At 37.3% G+C, this 25,000-nt stretch overlaps 2 protein-coding genes and 1 long non-coding RNA gene across 10 annotated transcripts in view; 1 reads left to right on the top strand and 2 right to left on the bottom strand.

Moving 5' to 3' along the window:
- Positions 1 to 423: 423 nt before the first annotated feature.
- Positions 424 to 4,913, bottom strand: nkx2.4a (NK2 homeobox 4a). 4 transcript variants are annotated; one of them, XM_074661202.1, is made up of 3 exons: positions 4,707 to 4,913; positions 2,573 to 2,908; positions 424 to 1,872 (listed from the first exon to the last, which is right to left on the bottom strand). In XM_074661202.1, the coding sequence occupies exons 1-3, from the start codon at positions 4,771 to 4,773 to the stop codon at positions 1,166 to 1,168; spliced, it is 1,110 nt and encodes a 369-aa protein (XP_074517303.1). In that variant the 5' UTR covers positions 4,774 to 4,913; the 3' UTR covers positions 424 to 1,165. The 4 variants fall into 4 exon arrangements, with proteins under 4 accessions (XP_074517303.1, XP_074517304.1, XP_074517305.1 ...); XM_074661203.1 differs by having other exon boundaries at positions 425 to 1,845; XM_074661204.1 differs by lacking the exon at positions 4,707 to 4,913 and having other exon boundaries at positions 425 to 1,872; positions 2,573 to 3,219.
- Positions 4,914 to 4,992: 79 nt separating this feature from the next.
- Positions 4,993 to 14,698, top strand: LOC141783742 (uncharacterized). The gene is made up of 2 exons (XR_012597344.1): positions 4,993 to 5,123; positions 12,862 to 14,698. It is a non-coding gene; the product is annotated as an uncharacterized LOC141783742 (long non-coding RNA).
- Positions 14,699 to 15,940: 1,242 nt separating this feature from the next.
- Positions 15,941 to 25,000, bottom strand: part of nkx2.2a (NK2 homeobox 2a) — a 16,577-nt gene continuing 7,517 nt past the window's right edge. For 4 of the 5 annotated variants that reach the window (XM_074661175.1, XM_074661176.1, XM_074661173.1 and 1 more), the window contains one exon: positions 18,336 to 25,000. This exon is cut by the window's right edge. In XM_074661175.1, the coding sequence (XP_074517276.1) occupies positions 24,910 to 25,000 (91 nt within the window). In that variant the 3' untranslated portion in view covers positions 18,336 to 24,909. Of the gene's footprint in view, positions 17,094 to 18,335 lie in introns of those variants that run through there. The other variant, XM_074661178.1, reaches the window with a different exon arrangement.

Below are 25,000 nucleotides of genomic sequence, written 5' to 3'. Positions count from 1 at the left end.
GTGTTTTATGGAAGCTCGCATTCACAATGAAATTGACCAATTACATTGCGGCAAAACGAAGGTGTGGGCCTATTAAACACAGTAAGATCAATATGTAAGGAGTTTGTTGAGAAAGGAATGATATTAATATATTCATATTTTTGAATACATAAATGGACATCACTATTAAACCTGCTGGAAAGTGTTAGGGATTTTTTAAAAGGGGTGATTTCCCGGTCTTAGACTCGTGCAGACATCCTCCATGAAAGACAACCCTCCAAAATGTCACCTGAACAATGCTGGCTCCCTCATCGACCTTGCTTTCCTGCTCAATTTGGTCTCAATCACAACATAATGAAAATGCACTCCAAAAACAGATCCCTTTTTTTTTTTTTTTTTTTTGTTACAAAAAAAATTACTTCTTCAGGAATAGCTCTCACACTTCAAGTTATTTATTGTTAACGTTCACTTGGTTTTTTTGAAACATATACAGCAGCCATCACGCATTTGTTCCTTTTTAACTTACAAAAAAAAGAATAAAAGAAAACATAAAAGTGGACGCAAATAACGATTATTATACAGTTAAAACGCATTCTTGTGTGTTAGCCAAATATACAAGTCCCTACTTTATTTAATAAGTCTAAATGAATACATTAGTTTTACAATATTAATATGATAAAATACCAGGTTATCACCGTAAAATAAGGAGTGGTGGCTTTTAGTGTATACTTCAAACCTGATCCCACCTTCACCCCTCAGTCCAAACTCAAGTGAAGCAGCATTCCTTTTTGTTTCAACAACATAGACTACGTTTAAAACATCATGAGGAAGGTCCAAAAACATGGATTACAAAAGGGTCCAGAAACGACATAATTGCTTTCAAGGGCAGCCATTTCTGTAATGTTCAAAAATAGACTCCCCTCTCAGAGATGTCAAGAAAATGTGCCCTGATCAGCTGGTGCGCCTCTGTGCGCCTTATTGTCCACATCCGACACCAAAGGGCCCAGGTTTTCAGTCACTCCTTCACATATACATATATATATGTTTATATATATATATGTATGTATATATATATATATTTATACATATATATATATAAATATGGAAATGTTTTGCTCCTGCATGGGCTCATCCGCAGGTTTTCACATAGAAAAAAGTGGAAAGTGTGACAGTACTGTATGAAGTCCTACCACGTTCTGCCGTAGAGGAGGTTTGAGCTGACCATGTTACTGGTGTAATCTACAGCAGATGTGTCTATCTGTGCCATGTTGAGCTGGCTGTGCAGTGATGGAGGACTGGGTGACATCTCCTCCAGCTCCAAAGCGTTCACCTGCTGCTGCTGCTGCTGCTGCTGCTGCTGGCTCTGATGCTGCTGCTGCGCAAGGCTGCTGCTGGTCGAGGACGCGAGCACAACTCCGGCTCCGTTCTGTTGTTGTTGCACCTGTTGCTGGTTCGGTGTCGGTGTGTTGGAGCCGTTCTGGCACGGTTTACCGTCCTTCACCAGAACTGGCACGGCTACGCGCCTTGGAGACTGCGCCTGCTGGCACTGCAGGTTGTTACCGTCCTGTTGTTGCTGTTGCTGCAGCTGCTGCGTCGCCTTGTCCTTGGCCTGGCGCTTCATCTTGTACCGGTGGTTCTGGAACCAGATCTTCACCTGGGTCGGCGTCAGGTGGATCATGCTGGCCAGGTGCTCCCTCTCCGGCGCCGACAGGTATTTCTGCTGCTTGAACCTCCTCTCCAGCTCGTAGACCTGAGCCTGCGAGAACAGGACGCGTCGTTTCCTCCTGGGCGCTGAGTGCAGGACCGGCATGGATTTGGAGGCGTCCGCCATTCCTGAGAGACTCCCCATGCCGCTCATGTTCATACCTGTGGAAGGTCCCATGAATCTAGAAACTTAAACATATACATACATATACGGGCGTTCAATAAAACAGAAGAGGAGAACACTGTTTCGCCTGAAGTTATTGATTATTGGCTGTATAATATTCGATCATTATTGAAGCTGGAAAGCGTTAGAATAAAAAAAACACAGTTGATTATAATAATAATAATATTATTTCTTTATATTAATCTTGTCTCTTAGGTGGAGGCTTCAGATAAATCCAGTGGGTCTTTTGCCTCTTCCTGCACTGTATATTATTCATTTATTGTTTTTGTTATGTTGCATAGTCTTAAATTGTGCAAAACAAATAAACAAAATAAACAAAAGAATAAATAAAAATAATAATAATAATAATAATAATGATAATAATAATAATAATATAGATCTTGCTTTAAAATATTTTCCTCATGCCAAAAAATTAAAAAAAAGTCGAGCCAGACTTGAAAGAATGATCTCCTTTTCAGTTTAACCGTCACAAATAGTTTAATTAAATATGCCTTAAAATAGTGCACATCATTTTGCATGAACTTGTTATCATTTCCCCCAAAACATAAATGAAATATTATCACAAGGCAATACATATTTTAATCCTGTGCGTTTTTTCCTTCCTATATCATTCTTGAAATGTCATTTTGTTTATTTCCCTTTATAAATAAAAAATGATAACAAAAAAAAAAAGTGTGTATAAATGGGCATAAAAAGAAAACTTACTTGTGGAGTATCTCGGATCCGGGTTGGTGCTGTACCACCCTGTTGCTGCTGCACTATTCCGCATGCTCTCCTGGTACGACGGCAGGTCTCCCATGTTGCCAATGCTCCCATTGCAGTATCCCCCCATGGCGCTGTGGGAGAACTGGGAGACTCCGTGCGGCATGTGGTACGTGGTGGCCACGGCTGCAGCGTTGTGGCCCATGGAGTGCTGTTGCATGCCGCTCTGAGACACCTGAGGCTGTCGGTAGGCTCCCAGTGGAGAGGTTAGGTTCCCTGCGCCGTCCATGCCACTGAACTTCTTGTAGGTCTCCTCGATTGGACTCAAAATATCTGTCACTGAAAAAGGCGTAGTGTGCTTTGGGCTCAACGACATGATTCAGAAAGAAAGCAGGTAGATTTTTTTTGGGTGTTTGAGCAGATACAACCCAGTTGTTGTTGTATCGGCTCTATCTATCTCCTTGGGTGGATGTCTACGTAAGAGAGGTGCTTGTAGAGCAGCCTGAGATCCTATTGATCGCCTTGGAGAAGGAGGCGAGCCCAGGAGGCGCTCTTAGCCCGGGTTTATTGGAGACCAGGAGCCAGGTTTACGACAAACACAGGGGGGCGGAGCAATAACTCCTAAACCAGCAAACAATAGTCATTGACATTTTTAATGGGAAATAATTCATGAAAATACACTTTTGCTTTATATTAAATTGTATAGGAATAAAAAGGACGCCTCATATTTATGACTCTGATATTATACAGGTGAGAATAAGGCATTATGTTCTTTCTGCACATCAGCTGATCTGACCACATATGACTATTTTTTTTTTTTTTTTTGCGTCAGTAGGGAATTCCACTCTTTCTAGAAACTTTGAGAGCACTTTGATGATACTCGGTGGCCCTTATGTCTGTTCAAAGAGGCACAATGAAGTTGTATGACCAACTCATTTATGCTTCTTAAGCATCATTTATGCCCCATGCACCAGAAAGGGGACAAGTCCAAATAAAGCTCAAATAAAATGACTAAATGCTGCTGAAAAGGAAACGACGATATAGGGATCCAACCTGTGAGTATATATCACCACCTATAACATCCACGATCAGGCAAAGGGATATAACTCACAGGATTTATAGATTATATATCTGTTATATAACTGACCATGGAAATAATTTAGGAGAAGTCACAATTTTATACATTTCTTAGGAGAAAAAAACTATATTCTCCATCCGATTTAAGGCAATTTGGAGACAATATTTTAAGCCTCAAACCCTCAAGTCTGCACGTACTAATGACACTTTGCAGGCTTGACCTGACATTGTAATCTCTGAGCAAACTGACTGGCGCCAGGGGAAGAATCAGAGGAAGAAGAGACACACAACAGGGGGGGTCAAAAGAGAAAAGAGCTGCTACAAATTGCAATAATGAACAGCAGTTAATGCAGCTTCCCATTATAGCCTATAACGTGTGCGTCCTTTATGGATCTATATTGAGCCAATAACCATCCAATAACTGAGAGGGATATGCTGCTCAGAAAGGCTTATAATCAGGATGATATTTGGATGATTTTCATCACTTTTACAGCAAGACAACAACAGGAGCAGGTGTTTCTTATTTTCCAGACGTGAAACGTGTTCCCATCTTTTATTGAAGGAAGGAAAACACTCGTCTCCATGAAGCCACTAATGTAATTTAGCATGGCACTGCAGCAAGTAGCTGCCTGCCACCTAATTGAGCAATTGAAGACGTGACATGGTCAGCCATCAATTATATATAGCGATATATCCAGAACACCAATCTCCGGTTGATAAGTTGATAGGCTGATTGTAATAAATCTTTGTTCTTTTGCATATTTCAGTACATAAATGTCTTCTTTTTTTTCCTCCACCCTCAGATGCCTGGATTCCGCAGAGGATTTAATGTGAAGTGGTTGGACTTTATTGTTGTTGAGGTATAAAGCAAACAATGCGTGCGTATTCCCAAAGTCAGCTGGAGTTGACAGAAAGAAGACGCTGGAAAAAAATATCCTAAAATGTGTTTGAGCAGATTAACAGGTCTAAACCAAATGTAAAAAAAAAAAGTCCTATTCTAATCAGAGTATCAATATTAAGAAAATCAACCCCTTCCTTAGAATAAAGTAATATATCATACCTGCAAATATTCCTCCACTTGTCCAGGCTTCTGTGCGCCTTTTCCACTCTTTTAGCAGCGGCCGCATGGTGTCTTTTCAGGGCTCAGAGAAAAGGTAGGCCTCGGCCCAGACCTCTAACATTATGTAAATGAGGCAAACCTCTCAACCTTGTGGATTACTGAGTCAGAGAGCAGGACCCTGGTCCACAGACCCTCCACATTAGGATCCCATAAAAATCTGGAGCTGGTTTGGCTGCATGCAACGCTTTATGAGAGCTTATTGTCCAACATTAACATAGTTGTTATTCTAACTTAACTTTTTTTCCCCTTTTTTTTTTTATACATCCAGTGAATGTAATGATGTGTCCGTGAAGGCAGCGCGAGCAGGATAAACGGACGCGCGCCAAGGAGCCGTGGAGAAGAAGGCCCAGCAAAAAGGTTTGTTCATAAATCTGACACTTTTATAATAGAGGGAATTATCTAGCCTGCCAAACCTTTCTGCAGCTGTTTTATGCTAATAGTTATTAATTAATTGTGATGTGTTTTGATGGGTCTTACTTGTCTGTCTGTCTGTTTATGGTAACAGTATGTCTATTGTCTATGTGTACTTTTTCTCAAACTGAGCTGCCTATGGATGCAAAATGAATTTCAGTGCAAACTGACAATAAAGTTGTATCGTATCGTATCGGATATAGCGTGTTGTTGTGTGTGCACATATACAACCAGCGTGTGTGTGATAACAAATATCATAGAGTATATTCATTTGAATTAGCCTTCACTGACCCTTGCCATAAGTGGAACCCTGGTGGCTGCATGGAGAGGAAAATATAGATTTGATTCCTAGAATTACGCACGGCACGGTGTGCTGCTTTTTAACTGTCTTGCTTTAAAATTGTAAAACACTTTGACTATCTACAGATACCTTAATTGTCAAACCTTCTTGATAATTTCACTCAGAAAATATTTCACAAGCTTTTTTTAAAATTACTTAATAGCTCACATATAAATTAAAGCCTGTCCCATTATTCCACAGGGAGCAAGCATTGCTTGTTAATCTGGTATTGTTTGCATTAATGATAAGACTTATTGGTGCAAAACCGCCCTATAGGGACATTTTAACCAATTTGCCAATATATGATGTATAAGCTATTTAAGTGTTGTTGACCAGAACCAGATAACAACCCATTTAATGTAGTTTATATTATACAAGACAACCTTTTTCCGATATCATCACCCCCCTCAGCTACAGCACAGAACAGCAGATGGACCAAAGCGCCTGGTTACTGAAGTGCTTTTCTCCATCTATCTCGTCGTTGCTGGTTCAATACCCTGAGAGATGTGGAGAGATGGCTGAAGGGCTATAGGGTCCTGACCTGCCACCTCAGCATTTCACACACCGACCGAGCACAAAGTGCACAAAACATGAGGATTTATTTAGACCTGCAGGCCTTAAATCTCTAACTTAACTTTTTTCTTCTATAATGTGATTTAAACAAATACCAAAAAATGGTAAGATGTTTTTTGGATTTCTCTTCAGATGCTTTTTTTGGCCAAAAAAAAATCTTGCCACGTTAAAGATTAGATATTAAATTCCAGTGCACTGCTATCATAAAAACCAAAATCCAGGTTCAATTTTGTGTGCGTAATTTACGCACGACCTGTGGACATACTTTGTCCTTTGTCTTGTGCTCCTCAGTGCACTTATTGGGTTTCTAGGGATTTGTTATCAGTATATCAGGCACTCATTTAAAGAAAATATTGCGTCTTGGTTATGATTCCTAAGAAAGAGGTAATAAAGTGTGATTATAAACTGGACTGCTTCCTTTAGGACTCTAATTGTATCTCTAAATTTGAGGAGAAACATAAATATATTCAATTAGAAAAGAATTCAAAGCTATGTGAAGTCTTCCAAGTCTTACATTATAACTTATTTAATGTCTGGCAAAACAGAGAAATGTGAAAATAATTTCCCATAACTATATTTTTTTAATCAAATAATAAGAAAATTACGAGCGAAAGAAATTAAAGTTGATGACAAATTGTCGGTGGCTCTGTAAGGCGTTTTCTTCCAAACTAATGAACGACTTTTTTTTTTTTTTTACCGGTGCGTAATTACGCACGAAATAAAACAAGCCTATTTCCCATTCCGTGAAGAAGAAACCCCATTTTGAGCTTTTAAAAACTTGCAAAACCACAAATGAATTGTCATTAATTCAAACCAGCACATCTGTATTTGTGACCGTTCCCAGTGGCTGAATCTGTGTGGACATTTGTGGAGAAAAATTCCACACCTGCAAGTCAGTGTAGTACCATTTAGATCAAATACTTTCTCTCCTCTTAAATCTCCGAGCAGTGTGAGAGTAAAAAGCGGTGCAGGTGCATATCTTTCAGCTGCGCTACTTGAAACGGTGCGGTTCCTCGGCTAAGTAGGTTAAAGGTCCTCCCAAGTGGAGAAAGTATGTGACAGGCCTCTTGAAGACCGTATTCTTCTGCAGGAGTTTGCATTCATTCACAATTAATGTCGCTTGATGGACGAAATGATGCTAATAGGGCGCCAAAAAACAGAATATGGGCTTCTATTTGGGATGCTGACTATTAATCTGACAGCTGGGGGAAAACTGTGGAGAATTAAAATGTGTAATAGGATTATAGATGTTCTTTAGGTTTCACTGTATAATGTGCAGCACTTCATTTACTTCATTAAGTTATACAGGAGGTTATAATCAGACACTGTGGAGCTGCACTGACTGATGGAGGAAGCTATATCTGGCAACCAAATAGATTTTTTTTCTCTGGATACTACTGGAGTTTCATTGTATAACACAAGAGCTGTTTAATTACTGGAAGCAAATTATTAAATTGTGTTACATTCCTGTCTTTGAAAGAAAAAAATTTTCCTTGAGCTCTCAAGCCACTAACCCAAGGCCATGAAACACCAAAATAAAAGACACAGAGACATGATACAAAACAGTGGATGATAGAATATGAAAGTCAATTGGTTTCTCTTTTTCAAAGAGATAATAGCACAGAAAAATATTAACTTGTGTGATATTGCATTACTTTGGAAATATATGTCCCTTTCTTTAAAATCAGGTAAAAGTGTTAGAGATGTTTGAATTTAATATTTGAACATAACAGAAAGTGTGTGCAGAAGCCACCAATTGATGGTGTGTAGTGCAGATAGTCTTTCACAGGTGAGAGGTTATTGGTAGTCAACTTTTCAAATTCAAATACAAATTCAGAGTGGCTTTATTGATATGGAAGTTTCAAAAAACAATGTTGCCAAAAGCATCAAAATACAAAAGAAATACACAATAATATTGAATATATTTTAGCTTTATAAATGATCAGCTGTCTCTGCACTAATGGAAACACTAAATAAATGTTTATTTTCTGAGAAAACTAAAATTAGTTGCGTTATGAGGTACAGCCATTATGCCTATATGAAATATCATGATTTCAATTTGAATCATAAGCAGAGACATATATATAAAGACACATAAATCACACATAAACCTTCATTCTGTTATTTGGTCCCACTATAACTCAATAAGCTCTCAGTTTCTTTCATTAATATGATAAGTTTTAAAGAATATTTGCATCAAGTAGATGAATAAATAACTAAATATACATAAATGAATAAATTCGGTGACTCTAATCCCTGTCACCTTGCTTGAGATTTGAAAAAAAAGCCACCAAATTCCACCTTTCGGGGTCTGAAACAGGTTTAGCCTTCTGAAATGTGAGGTGCTCTGTGTTCTGAGTGCCGCTGTCCTCTGCATTGTTCTGAGTGGCAACATTTGAGCATAGCTGCTCTCTTTTTGTAACAACAATTAAAAAAACACAGCAGCAGATCAATACAGATTTCCAATGTTCCAAAGGGTGGTTGGTCCACTTCTCTGCTGCATTAATTGTGGCAGCGGTGAGGGCAGGAAAACAAAGCTGATGGAGAGTATTGGTTGTGACTCAACCACTAGCTTTGTCACCCAGTTACTCATATGGCACAAATGTCTCTGCCAGTCTTTCTCTGTGTCTAGTTGCCCTTGGCAGCCAGTTGTTGTGATAAGATGAGGCCTGTTTGATGACATGTCCTGAAATTTGGTTCGCTTCACAGCAGAAAGCATACTTGTGTTCAAGTGCTAGAATTATAGATTTAGGTATGAACTGTTTTTCTTGTCATCAAAGTGCAGCCAGTGCTCTCCAGTGACATTAGAACTGTTTCATAGTTTGTGTGTCATGCCATTAGTATTTTTTTCTTTTTTTTAGCTATATTTTCACCACGCTGAAAGCAGATTAAGCCATGTCTTGCTGTAATTGTGGCAGATTTATATCAATTCTAAAATCATTTTGCAAGGTTAATAAGGTTACAAGGCAAAGTGGCCTTTTTTTTAGGAATTTGCATGCATTTTCTTTAATTCAGTTCCTTTATTTTGCCAGGAATTTGGAGTTTTGATTTCGCAGCTTGGTACTATTCCAACTGTAGACGTTTCACACCATCATGTGTAGTAAAAGAAATAATAATAATAATGATCAAATGTGGTTTTACACCTGAAATGCATGCAAATAGCTGTAATCTGCATCAAGTGTTTCCTGGTGTCCATTTATGCCAGGAATTCATTTATTCGGCTTGTTTTCATGTGACAGTCAAGAGATGCATCTTCTAATCAAAAGTTTTTTAAAGCACTTTGAGTGCTGCATGTGGAGACGGAAACTTTTTAAATGGCCTCACAACTCAGCAATGGAAATGTGGACAGAAGCTGCATATCAATGCGGTATTTTTACCTGTCTGTTTATCCCCACTTTGGGATGCTTTTATCCAGTAGGCCAGCTGATAGCCTACCATTATTTAGATGAATCCACACAAACACATCACAAAACTACTTCAAATTCTGAATGTATTGATCCTGGCAGATATGAGCACTCACCACGTGCTGCAATTTAGGATATAAAGTCAAAGCCCCTTTTTTTTTTATTATTGCACCATGTAATATGATTAAAATTTCATTTCTAGCCGTTTTCTTTCCAGAAAATGAACACTGCCTAAATCCACTGCTCCATGCTGAAGGGGAGTGCCAGTTAAAGATTATCTGCAAAACTACAAAAATACAATAGGATGATACAAAAATATATTAAAGCATTGGTATATTGTAAATTAGTCTAACATCATATTACTAATGTTTGCACGTTGTTTATTCTATACTGTAACAGAAATTCATCAGAAAACTATTTACAAATATTTATTTGTGTGCTTAAGTCATAATTATCTTTGCCACCTAATTTCTATCTTGTGTAGCATGAATTTATATTTGCCTCTGTCAAAAACAAACAAACAAAACAAACAAAAAACATTTATTCATACGAACAATTTTTAATAATATTATTCTAATAATATTGTTTTTGTGTTTTATCACAGCATGATTTTGTAAAAGCAATATTGCTGTTTTTACTTTATTATATTTTTGTATTATTTTCCTAACTGTTTTCATGATCAACCGTTTATCTCTTGCTCACCATTTCTAAACAAACAAAAAACAACAAAGAAAATAAAAATAAAAAAAACACAACACAAAAAATATTTATATATGGATTATTTGTATTTGGAAAATAATTGTGACATCCTAAATCCTTATCTTGTTGTTGACCGAGATTATACTCACTGCTCTGGTTGAGCTGGTGTTTGATTTTTGTTTTTTTTAAATAAATTATCTAATAAAATCAATCAATCAATCAATCAATCAATCAATTAATCAATATTTCAAGCCGAAAAAAGGAGTTAATATGGATACATCTTGTTTTTAATGCCTTGCTCTAATGCCTGGCCACATTTGGTTTCCCATGTTGACAAGCAGAACGACTGCTGCTCTAATCGTCAGGGTTTTTTTTTACAACAGGAAATTAATTATAAGTCCACTTAACAGCCTGTAGTTATTTTCAAGGAGACATATTATAATGAAAACTATGTGCACTTACCCCCAAGACAAAGTTAATGTATGCCTTATACAAGTTGTTACTGGTTAATGTCATAGTTAAAGCAGTAATCCTGTGTAAAATGTTCATGTTAAAGTCCAAATATAAAGCTGATATGTAGTATATTATGCCTCCTCTAATAACAACATCTGCACTCACCACATACAAAAATATTCACATTCAATATTCAATATTCAATGCTTAATTCTTCCAATATTTCTTTAGTGGCCATCAGAGGAACTACAGCATGAGAAAAGAGGTCAAAGTCACTAATGTCCAAAGCCCTAATAATAACTGCAGCAACAACACTGTAAATAAATGATGTTTGTCTTGATATACTGTAATGGAGAACGTCAGAGTGGAATGCATGACAAGGAGCACACCGTCCAGAGATACAAGAGGAGAGCTGGTATTAGTGTCAGATTCAATTTAAGTTGTTACTGTAGCGAGTGAGAACAGTGTGTACTATCAAGCAAAAGGACGATAAATGATGGTGACTTAAATGACATTAAAACACAAATATGGACCATTATGAGGTGGCATAAGGAATTGTCATCAGTAACATAAATCAGGTTTGATGTATTTCTATGAAGCTGCTTCTTACATGTATCATGTGCATCTCTTTATCTTTTTATTCATAGTTATAGAAAAAGAAAACCATGTATATTAAGATAAGATAAGATATTCCTTTATTAGTCCCGCAGTGGGGACATTTCCAGTGTATACAGCAGCAAAGGGGATAGTGCAAAAAACAAGATGCATCAGCTAACACAGTAAAACAGAGCTAAACAAAGTGTAACAAAATATGAACCATTTAAATAGAAGGAAGTATAAAAATAGGACCAGTATATACAGTATTGACAATAAACAGACTATTAACAAAATTGCACAAGTGGAAAATGATATTGCACAGTGAGAATGAATGATGAATGAATGAATGAATGAAATTCCACCTGAAATTATCAGGTTATTGTCAGTTTTTTGGTAGGTTATAAGTACAGTTTATATAATTCTATTAATGCATTATATGCTTCCAACTAGGGGTGTCGTGACATATCAGCATTGAAAATATCTGTGATATTTAAGAAAATGTTAATGATACACATATGATAATATTGTGTAAATAACCCAGTTAAATCACACTTTTGTACAGTTATGGTTACAGACTCTCTCTCTACCTCCCTACACTCGTAATGTGAATGTAATTCATTTGCCAAAAAAGAGATAAAACACACAATAAACAAAGTTAAAAAAAAATGTATTTGACTGATTGCATTATTATTATTTTCAAATTTTCTATAGTTATCGTAATAATATCATTACCATGAACTCTTTTGGCCACGATAATCGTGTAGTGAAAATCTGATATCGCTACTTCTACATTTCTTTGCTCTTTTTGATGAGTCCCTAAACACAACATACTACCAGCCTCATAGCACTGGTTATAGCTCACAGGCTCATCTGTAAATGACAGGAGAATAATTCCTGGTGTAAATGGTATATTTTAATACAATAGATGCTGAACTTGGTAGCATAATATGGAAAGTAAATGATATGATATAGTTTTAAAAAAGCCCACGTTTAGTGTTGAGTAAATTGTTTAACTTTTTATTAGTTTTAGTCACCATCTTGACTTACCATCTCCTCACTGCCTACTTCATGATCATCATGTAGAAGTTATTATTTTACTGTTTAAGGCCGGCATTTTTACATGTCAATATAAGATCATAAAATATTATAAAATATAATAATTATCATACAATCTGCCTTCTCATTATCTCATTTTAAATTTCACATAACTATGTTAAATATTAATATATTCACATATTTTAGTATTTATATTTGCATTTAAAGGGGTTTTAATATGTATTGAATGACTTATGCACTTTTACACATCCCACAGTTCCCACAATTCCACTGTTCTTCTTTAGACCCAAGCATCTTGGGAGTTGGAGGTAGTGTATTTGAAATATAAATGTTCCATCCATATCAAAAACACAATATTCCTAATGTGTTGTTCTGTTGTTACTGACTCATGTTGAGAAATGCAAATGTTCACAATGAAACCACACACAGGGTGACATGTTTTATTATTTTCCATAGTGTTTAACTGTCTTTGTGTCTGCCTCTCTGCCGCTGTACAGTAATAACAAGTCTGCCTGGGGCTAATGGCTCTCCTGTTTGTTGGTTTTGTCTCGTCGTGTTCCAGTGGTTCTTTCTCTCTGGAAGGATGTCAGCTCTCTGTGCCTGGCCGTCCCTGAGGACGCTTGATGTCATCTTGTCTACCTGATCATTACACTACCTGCTCTCCTCTACAATGCTGCCCTCTTGCTGCTCTGCCACTTGAAATGCTTGGCTGGCCTCTTCTCTGAAACCATCGTGAAATTGTGTGCTAAAACACTGCAGACTGTTCTCTCCTCTCTCCAGCCATGTGTGCAGGAGCCAGAAAAAAAGATTCCTCCACTCGGACGACTGCTGCTCAGTCAAAGGGAAAACACACAAAACGTCCTTCAGCCTGCCTGCCACCGCTCACCTCTCACAGCTTTTATTTGATTTATTGATGTTTGCAGTGTAGGACATTGTACAGCAATATCCAAGTACATTTAGTAGATTTCATGATTTATTAAACAAGTAACAGTAGGAAGAGAACAGGTGTAAATACTCAAATGAATGATGGCTGAATTCCATTTAGCTGCTTCAGTTTCAGGGTCCTTGTATTGTGCACGCTGGCATACTGTCACACTGTCATGACCATTGTTAATATTATTATTAACTCCTGTGCTTTTCCCTCATATGACAAGTTAAAAGGTCTGCTGTGAAATGTACAAATGTAGAGTGTAGTGTACAATGTCAGTACTTGAAAGTAGAAGTCACTTCTAAAGAACACGGATAATCTGTTGCTTCACAGAGAGTGTCTTACTATGATGCTAACCAAATAAAATATTCCATCTATCATCATTCATGAAAATACTGATGGGCAAACACTTGAGTGAAGTTTAACAAACTTAATGCAAGTGACTGCTTTTAGAGCTGGGTGATATGGCCAAAATCTTCTATCCCGATATTGGTAATTTCACATCTCGATAACGATATATATCGTGATATAGCACATTTTATGGTAATTCAATAAATAAACAGTCTATATAAAATGAACACATGGTAAATCCTATTGTTGTATACTCCTGTGTGAATTAAATACTTGACAAATGAAAAGTATTTTCAGAGTATTTTCTCATTTAATTAAGAACTTTAGTGCAAAATGACATATATAGGTTTCAAGTGAAATTATAGGGGAAAAAAATCATATTTCCAGCTATACACTGACAACGTTTACATGCATGCACACAAACACAGTAATTAGATTAGATTTGGTTAAGACAATAGTCTGATTTAACCACACTGGAGTATTCCCATAGGCAGAATTCTTATCTCTGCAGAGTTTCTGAAAGATTTGAGTTAATTTGTGCTTGCTATTATCAATTAAGACAACGTGATTGTGTATCACGATATCGATATAATTGTATTGAAAAACAATAAATTGTCATATTGAATTATTGCCCTGCCCTAACTGCGTTCATCTCATTAAGTGTCTCTTACATGTTCAAGAATCAAGACTCAAGACTTTTACTATCCATTTGCTCTGTTCAAACTATGTGTAACTGACCCAGATGATAGAAGAATAAACAACAAATGTAAATATATATATAAATATATATATTCATATATGCTTCAGATAAACTTTGTAATACATTTTTTTCCACAAAAGGAGGGCTGTGGATTTTGACCCCCATCACTTCCATTGAAAGCGCATCAGGAGAGGATCTCTTACTGGCCAGTATGTGAAGGAGGAACGATTACAGCAAGCTAAACCTGTTTCATTGTTCATATGGGCACCTGAATGTTGTTTTGAGACAGACTTTAAAAAATTGTGAACTCATCCTTTAATGTATGCAATTTTAATAAAGTCCCATTTTACACACATTTTCTATTGTACAATAAAAATGATTACTGTACTCAGTAAGGTTAATAAATCAACTACATTTTCAGTGAACTTTTCAAATATTTTTTAACATTTTATTTCAACAATGTAAGGTTTTGTGAACAAGGCTGCAGTGTCTCAGCAGCGTTCTGGCTCATGTCCGTACAGTGGAGGAGAGGTAACACACACATTAAAGGCCGCAGTGCTCTTCTGCTGGACATTGAGCAGTGGAGGGTGAAGTGTTTTGCTCAAGAGCACCTCAGTGGCATTTGCAGAGAGAGGGGACTCCTCTAACCATGAGTATTTCTTTCCCAGGTGCTCCCAGCTCATCCAGCCAGGATCTGATCCGCTCACAGATGTGCTCCTGTTAGAGATGGCTGGCCCAGTTCCACTGCAGGCTTCAAAATAAAAGTCCAAAAATAACTGTGCTTTTACAGCAATATGCCTGTTTGTGTTATATTTACTGAAATGGTTTGATATTATGGGATTATTCATGTACTAAATTCAAAAGACACAAATGCATTTAATCCAACTGCTACACTATTCTCCATTTCCCAAATTTACTAACCTGATGTCAGATATTTACTGATTTGAAGTATTAAAAAATGAAGAGTTGTTTGTATTTATTTGACATTTGTGCACCTCATGTATTTCAAATGAATATATATCTGAGGCATCATAATGAACTAGACGACTCACCACTACAAAATACACCATTTAATTACCAGGGGGGAATTTAAGCACTGTACGTGGGTAAAGGTAGTAATACCACAATGTAAAATTACTTCATTATACTACATACAGTATAGATTTTGTTTTAGACTTACTTAAGTGTCACAGGTAAAAGCATTCATTCTGAATTCAATTTCAGAGTGTGTTAATGAGTGAGTGTGTAAGCTGGTGTTCCTTTCACCTGGGCTTATACGGCATGTACTGCTGAGTGCTTCAAACTACAGTGTTTCGTATGTTACATCTTATTCTGTAACTATTACCAAGTGCTGTCAGATAAATAATTTGAAATAAAGTGTATAGTGTTTTCCCCTGAAATGTAGAGGAGAAAAAGCAAGTCTCATACAATTAGCAAGTACAGTGCATATCTAAATACTGTTTATTATACAGTGCATATATGTCTGTCATTTGTTAAATTAGTTGTATTCATTCTTCCTAATGAATGTGTCATCAAGTTGTGATTTAAACTTAATAGCTACTTCTGTAACCCCCTAAAAAAAAAAAAAAAAAATGAATGTAATGGTGGCATTTATTTTATTGAACAAGTCTAGTCAATTTGTACATTTTAAAACAACAAAGTTTGACCAAAGAGAAGTAAAAAATACATTCAGATAATTTCAAATAACAATAAATACATTGTAAAAAATACAAATAAGCACAGTACACAGAAATACATGATGTAAAATATAGTATAAACAATCATGTATTGATATTTGTGATGACTCAAAAGCTAAAGTAAATGAATGAATATGTAAAATGGCAGTAGCAGTGGAAGACCTGGCAGTTAAGAATAAACTAACTGGGCAACAATGGAAGATGCTCGACCACTGCGTGGGATTTTAACTGGGGCAATGGACAGAGGTCAAGAGGTCAAGTGGGGCCCTGCAACAGAGTGGGGTTGTGTGTGCCTTGCTCAGGTGTACTTTGGCAATGGCAGCCATGAATGTGATTCTCCTCTGGGGTACCCCTCTGTGTTGGTCAGCTGATCAGACAGTGAAACAAGGATATACAGGAATCAGTAGTTGTTTTGATTTGATTTGAGTTGATTTGATCCCTCAGAGTACTAGTGTCAAGCAAAAAGACAGCGGGCATGATGGGAAGTTGTTTGTGCTACTGCGTCGCCTTTGTGTGGATGAAAACATGGACAGAAGAGAAATAAGTTGAAGATTATTGCTTCCGTCTCTCGCATCACAACGAGCATAGAGACCGAATGTTTTACATGAAACAATAAAGTCAGACAGTGCATTGTCCGGTCATAATGAAATACTGCACCTATTTAGCAATGCAAGTCCACAAAAAAAAAAAAAAAAAAAATCACGTAGAAGCTCTTTTTATTTCTTTTCCATTCAGTGAAGTTAGCACACTATAAATTCACCACAGGGCACAAGTGTACAAACACAACTTGCTACACATATTTTACATCCTCTTTAAACAGGAAGTTAATTAGGCAACTTGAATTGGCAAAACGCATTGCTGCCACATTTGTTGCTCTTTGATCACCACGCATGCTGATTGAAGCATGTCTGAAACAGATGACGAGGCTCAGAGCCCCAGGATCCATTTGCAGTGCTGGCATCTCAAGCACCTCATGTTCATCCTCTGAAGAAGGTGAGACAATCCATTAAGTGAAAGGCATAAACACTCAACTCTGGGAACCTGATTGTTGGCGCAGTCCCCCATCCAGCCCGTCTGACTGCAGCGGACTGTGGGTTTTATACAAGACAACTCAAGTCCTAAGATGGAACATTGAGAAAGAGAAGACAAAGGGAAATAAGACCATATGGCAATTTGCATATTCATAACACAAGCAGCACAACTTTTAATAGAAGAGCTCACAGATGTAAGAGACAGAGAGGCTCTAAATATGAATTATCATGCACTGCTGGTATAAATGTACCTGCATATAGCCATAAATTTAAACTAACCACATTATCTATATCATCAAATGTTAAATTTTAGAATTAGGGTTCAGCACATGACATGTTTGTCATATTTTTGGTCTTCTTCTTTGAGCAGCACAAATGTATTGAATAACTGAAAAGGTGAATCAATTACATTAATAACAACGACATGGAATAACATTAATATATCTGATCTTGTAAATAAATTGGGACGAAAACACAAGTTTGTTAGTTAGTTTTTCAGCAAAATGTCATTAAAATCTACATATAAAATACCACAAATGTCAAATTGAACAAAAGCAGTTGAATAAAAATGTCTCCTAAAATACAAAATTGATCCATAAGCACTAAGTCGCTTTTGTCAATCACAGTTTCAGTCCATTACAAACAGTGTTATGAACACCACACAGGGTCTGTAATTATTAGGATTATTATATTCACTAAAAGTGTAACATTCAGTTCTTTGTTTGACCAACACTGTCAGCCTGCTGTTATGTATGTGAGCCAGTGTGTTAGCCGACCATAGGAGTGTGTGAGAAACATAATATAGACACTGCAATTTAAAACTAAATTGGCTTTTTTCTTATTTAAAGTTTCTTTCAGGAAGGTTTTAACTTCCCTTTGAATTTATAGTATATTGACATGACGGTATGAGAACTACTCAGTACAGCTGAACTCTTATTTTTGATGAAATATTTGTTCCAATACTGCAGCAATGAAACAAACTTTATTAGAATAACGCAGAGCGACTAACTTTACAAAATGTAAAAAAGAAAAGAGCAAATGGAGAATTTCTAATTAATGGTCACCATATTTGTCAAACTTTTTCCTTGTACATTAAACCACCTCCAATAGTGATGGATGAATGCTTATATATATATTCCCCCCCAGTAATGTAGCAGAGTTTGCACACCAGTGAGAGCAGGAGGACGCTGAATGAAACAATCCTGCTTGAGACACATTTAGTCGTTAATAGCTCTCAACAACCTCTTTTCTTTTACACCGACTGTTGCTTTACTTTGTCATTGACTCTCTGAGAGTTAGATGAGGTATCCACCATTAGAATATATACACCTAGTGAGAACTTATACGACTTAAATGTGTAATGAACCTATAAACAGGTTTCCTACAGTATATCATAAACTTTCAAATGTGAATTATGACCATTCTATACATCATAAACCCATTCTGCAGAAAGAAAGTGACCAAAATAATAATAATAATAAAAAGCCAGTGTGATTTTCTGTAGTCCTTTATTTCATTTTGACATGGCTGCAGTGGTGGAACACTAGTAGACAGGTGGAGAAAGGTACCTGGGAAGAAAAAAAAGCGCTGCTTCTCTGTCTGAGCACTCTACCAGATCAGATCATGACAGTCTCTGTGTGTACTCTGCAGACTCTGCTGTTTTCCTAATCTCGACATTCAGCAGAGTCAAGAACCTTGACGCCTCACTGCTTTTTTTCCACAGAGATGATTCTAAACTGGCTGCTGCTCATCTGCAGCACTTTAAACTCAGACTTAAGAACTGCAGTATCAGCGTCTCCCACAGCAAAACACCGTTACATGTTTTGTCTTGTTCAAAAGAATGGAAATGTTTATTTCCATGTGAGGCACTTACACGATTTTGCTCAGCGACTCTGTTAAATATTACTATTAGCATTTTGGTATTCAGAAAAATGTCATAATGGAGAGTCCTGCCATAGCTTTACCTCAGTTTCAGTCTGATTTGGAACACAAAATGAGCTAAAAATCTTCTACTTACACATGAAGTTTGTGAAAATGACCCTACGTGGAGACACTTAAGCAAATGGGTTCTGCATTTTCTCTCAGCTGTGTTTTAACTGCATGTAAGAGAACAACTTTTGTAGGAAAAGGAGCTTAATCAAGTGTCATGACACCCTAGAGTAAGTAGCAGGAGAGCAAATTGTAACAATATTGTCAGGATGTTTATTTGCTACATCTGTGCAAATGATGTAAATGATACATGTCATACAGATGTGGGATGTGAGGTATATAATACTGCATGACACAATCATTTTACGATTTACCAGTTAATTCTTCCCCTTTCAATTCCACACACTAAATTGTGTGTTTACTTGTTTACCTGTGTATTCTCCCACACAATTCAATTCAAACTAAACTGCCAAATGAACATCGAGAATGTTTAGTGTAGGATCCCGACAGACAAGGGCAGAGATTGTAAGCAGATAGAGTTATTCCATTAATTAAATAGACGCCATCTACAAATTGTGAATGCATTTGAAAAAAATGCAATGCAATGCTGATTATTTAACTCATGAAATAAACAGACTTGTTGCAGACTGTCGCAGGCATATATTATAGTTTTTTTCCTGTATTAACCATACACATATGACTATTCTCTGCTTTCGAATTGGATACAATAACAAAAAGAATCCCATTTTTATTCATGTTTTAGATGAACACAACATGACAGGAGTCAGAGATGCTCAAAGATGCTTTCTCTCATTCCTTTAGCGCTACAGAAAGCTGTCATCAAGCTGCAGCTCTTCTGTTTCTTCCTTGTTCAAACTGCAGATATAGTGGTGGTGCGTGTTAGTCAGCTCTCAGCTCACCGGCTTCTTCATCATGCTGAACAATGCTCTGCAGACGCTCTGTCCCACTGAGTAAACTTGGTGGATTTGCTGTGTGGATTCGCTCTGGTTTCACACAGCAGCACCATGTGGCCCTAATAACTCCTCATTTCTTGAAAATATTTTACTGAGATTTTTTGAGATCTCTGTATTCCCACAAAAAAATATTAAACTGAAGAAATCCTACACCAGATTTTGAAATATTAGTATAATTTTGCTCTCCTGTGCAGATTTGTTTGCAAGCTGTTTGTCCTTTCTGTATATATTTTGTTCTGCCTCAAAGTGATCGAAACTCTTGCAGATTAAACATTTCTTCCCTCCTCTCTCTCTCACTCCTCTTCCTCCATCATGTCCTGCATCCCTCCTCCACCCCCTGCTGCTGCCTCTTTCTAACCCAATGAGGCCCCCTACAGGTGCAAGCTCACTGATGCTGAACATGAGCAGGTGCATAAAGATGGCGATGGGAGCCTTTTTTTTTTTATTTTGTCATTTGACCCATTTTTTTTGCAGCGATTTACATACTTCTTCTCCGCATGAGGAGATGATGGTGCTCAGGCACTTTGCAGAATAAGTCTACATAACATGCAGGACGTGGTAGACATATAAATAATAGAAGTGAGGAGATTCTAGGTACCAACATTTGATTATAAGTGAGTTTTTTCTTTTTAAAAGCCACACAGATCTTCTGTTTCACCCTGTTTACTAAGTGCTCCAAGAGGATATTTAATGTAATTTTTTGTTAGATATGATGCCTTTTTAAGAAATATAATAAAATAACAGTGATAAGGATGCAGTTTTTGATATTGCTGAAGTCTGCTTTGTTGTGAAGGACAGTGATTGAGCTGAGACTTTTTCTTGGGAAAACCTCACTCCAGCTCCATTGTTCACTTTCACTGAAGTGAATTAATCTGCACCATATTTTTGTCCCCCTGTCCTATTGCGCCACACTGTGGAAACACCCAGCATGCATCTCTCTCCCCCTCTCTCTCTCTCTTTCTCTCACTGTCTGTCACTCAGTTTGGAAATGGAAACAGTGCTAATTGCACTGTGTGTGGACTGTTTACGTTGAGTCTAGTTTGTTTTTCGAGAGCGATATGATTACGCTCTTAAGATCCATAACAATGTCATAAACCTCAATCATGCACTTAAAAAAAGACTTACTGGGATGTCTGTTCATTAAAGAAAAAAAAAGAAAAAACTTGTTAATTTCAGCAGTTGTAGTGTGATTTTGTTTGCAGTAATTTGCTGGAACTAGATGGAGTTGCAGGTGAACGCTGCATGAAGCCAAATAAAGACCTCTGCTTCCACCTTGTGGCAGCTTTACGCAACTCTCCATCCTCCTTTTCCTCTCCATCCCCTCTCCATCACTCCCTCTCTCTTTAATATCACCACTGTGGCGAATCTAATCTGGATCTCCTTTAAGGCAATAAAACCCAGATAGCTTCCTTTGAATGAAAAGCGCCGCTTATTATTACAGCTTTGAAATCCTCGTTTATTTGGAGATGTGCGTGATAGCAAAAGAAAAAAAAAGAAAGATTCATGTCGAGGTTCAAATGGGCAGGATGACGAAGATCCACGGTGTCCCGAGTGCACACTTCCTCAAGTATTGTATTCCAAGGTATATATAATAGTGTTATCCACGCAGGTTGAACTATGAGGCGCGCCAGAGGATGCTTTGTTTTAATGTCGCCTGCATGGCTTTATCCCTTCAAGCAGCCAAAAGCAATTTCCGATAAATCTGACCCTGTTGCTGAGCTGGCTGGTAGGAGGGGTGGTGTCATTTTCTGGTGCGTTAATGACAAAAACAGTGGTGCAAAGGGAATATTGTTCCGCGTAAAAGTTTATCATAAAGGCTCTTTACACTGCTGATATTTTTATTTTTGCTTCATTTGGGGGGCAAACTGGGGGTGTGACTGGATGCGCAAATTCTTGGTTTGACCTAAAAAATGTGTTTAAGTCTACATTCAATTTTGGGAAAAACAGCTTTTAGATTTAAGGGGTTGCTAAAAAATACACAATAATAAAACACAAAAAAATCTAGAAATATAAATGCACAATAACGTGTGATATTTAGAAATACAAGAGACATTTTCATAAGTTAATTTCTAGTCTTTCCAAAGGCAGTAAATCTCTGCGCATTAGTCCACTAAACACCTGCCAACCCCCAGTTTTTGTTCCCATGAAAAAAAAAACATCTGCATCCTACAGCATCATTTCCAGATCACCGGATTCACAATAACATCAGAATGCAAATGGCAAGCTCCAACATTTAAGATCAATCAATCTTGCATATTTCTGAACATTAAGAGCTATAATTTAGATTAAAATCCAGGAAAGGTTTTGTAAAAATCCAGTCTCTAATTGGAGCCAGTTTTACACCTGATGCGGAAATCCATAATGGGGGGGAAACTGTGTCACATATTTTTTCCACGAGTCTATTTTAGAAACAGGCCTACGCATACCAGCAAAAAGCAAATAAGGAAGAACACTGTCCGGGTATTAAAAATAGTTTTTACGCGTATAGTGACGAGCGACTTTTTCGGAACAGACAATAATCAGCCTTTCACTGTGGAGAACTGGGGGAGAAATGAGAAGGCTGTTGTTGGCATAGCTCTATCAAGGAAGAAGGACTCCCTGTTATCTGTGAATGGGGCTTCTTCTCGTTCTTTTTTTTGCACCAGAATAGATACAGCTCGAATTTTTAATTCGTTTTTCTTTGAGAGACAACAATGCTTTATTTGAAAGCTCGAGACAATTTGGGGTTTGTGGGAGAGAGAGATCCTTTTCTCCTTGTCCGAGCCCAGCTGCCCATATGGGATGCAACGTGTGCAGCAAAGATCACAATGGCACCAAGTGACAGGCGGGACAAAAAGCCCAAGGATACATCTCCCTGACTCTGAACAGCACCAAGAAACTCTGTCTGCCAGTCTCTCTATCTATCTACACACTCCTGCTGCTGCTGCTGCTCGTTAACATGCACGCCTCTAACATCCAGCAAAACCAGGCCTGGGCTTTTGTCTCTGTGTTGTGTGTCGTGTACTGTATTATGCAATGATAGAGTCACAAAACTGCCTCATCAACAGAGGCAAAAATCTGAGGGCAAGGAGCCACACGAAGGTCTGCATTTTTTACTTTTACGCACGAGGTATCAAATATGGGTGTATTTTATTTTAAAGAAGAATATCAGCTAAAATCCAAATCACAGCCAATCATTTATTTACCATCTCTATTTCTCCTCACACTCCACAATAACTTGTCATAAGCGATAATTGGCACGTTATGAGCAACGCTGCGTATTTCTCCTTTATCCACAAATGCACCAAACAACGAAAACTACAAGCTGATTTATTTGACCTATACAAGCTCAACCAGTGGTGGAACACAAAACCTTTTCTGTCTAGGGACAAATTGAGTTTTGTGTCGCCCACAAAAGCAGTAGCCCCTTGAGACTCGATTCTGTAAATAATTAGCAAATCTGCCCAATTTGGCTGTTTGTTCAGTGATGATAGGGGCGACTCTAACATCTGTTGTGGGATTTTTATTTTTTTTTGTGTGTCCCGGGACAAACACGCATGCATGGATTTTTCTACTAGGTTATCATATTTACCCAAGATATTGACTGGAGGCTGATAATCCGCAGTGCGCTATAACCGGATCACTGGTGAGCCATTTGTGCTTTTGGTTCCACTTTAAAGAACTAATAGTTTAATGTGGAATAGCGTCGCTTACACGTTATATGATCATGTGAGAAATAAGTTTATTATAGGCGGTTAAAGCCCCTCTAAGCCGTGCGTATTTTAGCTGACCGTTTGGCCGTGGTTAAACAAAGACTGATTGATTATTCCTGCTCTATTTGCAGTTTAGCGCTTAACAAGATAACAAAACATTTATTGCATTAAACGATTTTTCCCCCCCCTCACAGTCTATACCACTTTACACCCAAGGCCGGGAGTGGTTGGGGATGTTGACAAAAAGGAGAGCTTTTGACTCAAAAGCTTCTTATGTTGGACAAGCCCTCTTATATTAAGTGAGTGGATTTTAGTCCCATTTCACAAGTGACTTTAGGCTCTTTATTAGTGAGGTGTTCGGGCTGAGAAAAAATATTCTCGGGATTAAATTTGCCTAAAAGAGAAAAGGACTGAAGTGCGCTGGAGATTTATTCCCAGAGTCAAGCTCCATTCTGTGTCACAATATAGTGTTTAGCTCCTTTTCATTGTGATGTTTAGCCATGTCTTTTCACAGATGATCAAATCGAATAGGACACTTTTATATATATATATATATATAAACCAAACCCTCATTTTCAGAAACACAGCATTTTATTTTAAAATCCTTATAAAAAAAAAAAAGATTTGGGATATTTAGCCATCACCGCGCAGGCTATACACTGTTATTTACATAATGTGATCTAATTTATTTTTTTTTTTGCCAAAAACTCCCTCGTTGTTTTTAAAATGTGTAGCCTAAATATATATAGAGGCCGATCTTCAAGCTTTTACGCACCCGAAAAGCTCTCTCCAAAACATTTGCCACAAAATATTTACAGGGAAATAAAAACAAAAGGAAAAAATAGCTGCAAAGTTGCCAGTGTTTATTCATGGCCATAAATATTTTTTTCGGTCCAATAAAAGAAAGCAAGAAATTAAAATTTCTATAATTATAAAGTGGTTCGTATACGTGCTGATAATAACACGAAGGGAAAAAAATAAAAAAAGAGGAAAACATCTCTACACAACCAACACACAACATACTTTACAAAAAAATGTTCACAAGAAAGAGCATTTGACATTCTGAATAAAATCTATAAGAGGGGGAGAATTTCGGACCCAGTTCTCTTAACGAAAACATGTAAACACGGCGCACACACATGAGCCCCGAATAAAAATGGTAGTATATATATGAGTCAAAGCTGCAAAAATGAAAAGTCTTTTTGTGTTTTTTGTGTTTTATTTGTTTTTTCTCTCTCTCTTTGCTTTGTGGTGAAACTTCCCTAATATCGTGCCTTCCAAAAAGCCAAGTCTCTATAATTTTCTCTCTCACCAAGTCCACTGTTGCGTTTGCACCAAGTGATGTGCTGGGAACTGTGGCGTGGCCGCGGCGCTGTACTGCGCGTTATACTGCATGTGT

The sequence above is a fragment of the Sebastes fasciatus genome, chromosome 15 (assembly GCF_043250625.1).
Source record: "Sebastes fasciatus isolate fSebFas1 chromosome 15, fSebFas1.pri, whole genome shotgun sequence".
Taxonomy (NCBI): domain Eukaryota; kingdom Metazoa; phylum Chordata; class Actinopteri; order Perciformes; family Sebastidae; genus Sebastes; species Sebastes fasciatus.
This window is presented reverse-complemented; position numbering and strand designations above follow the sequence as displayed.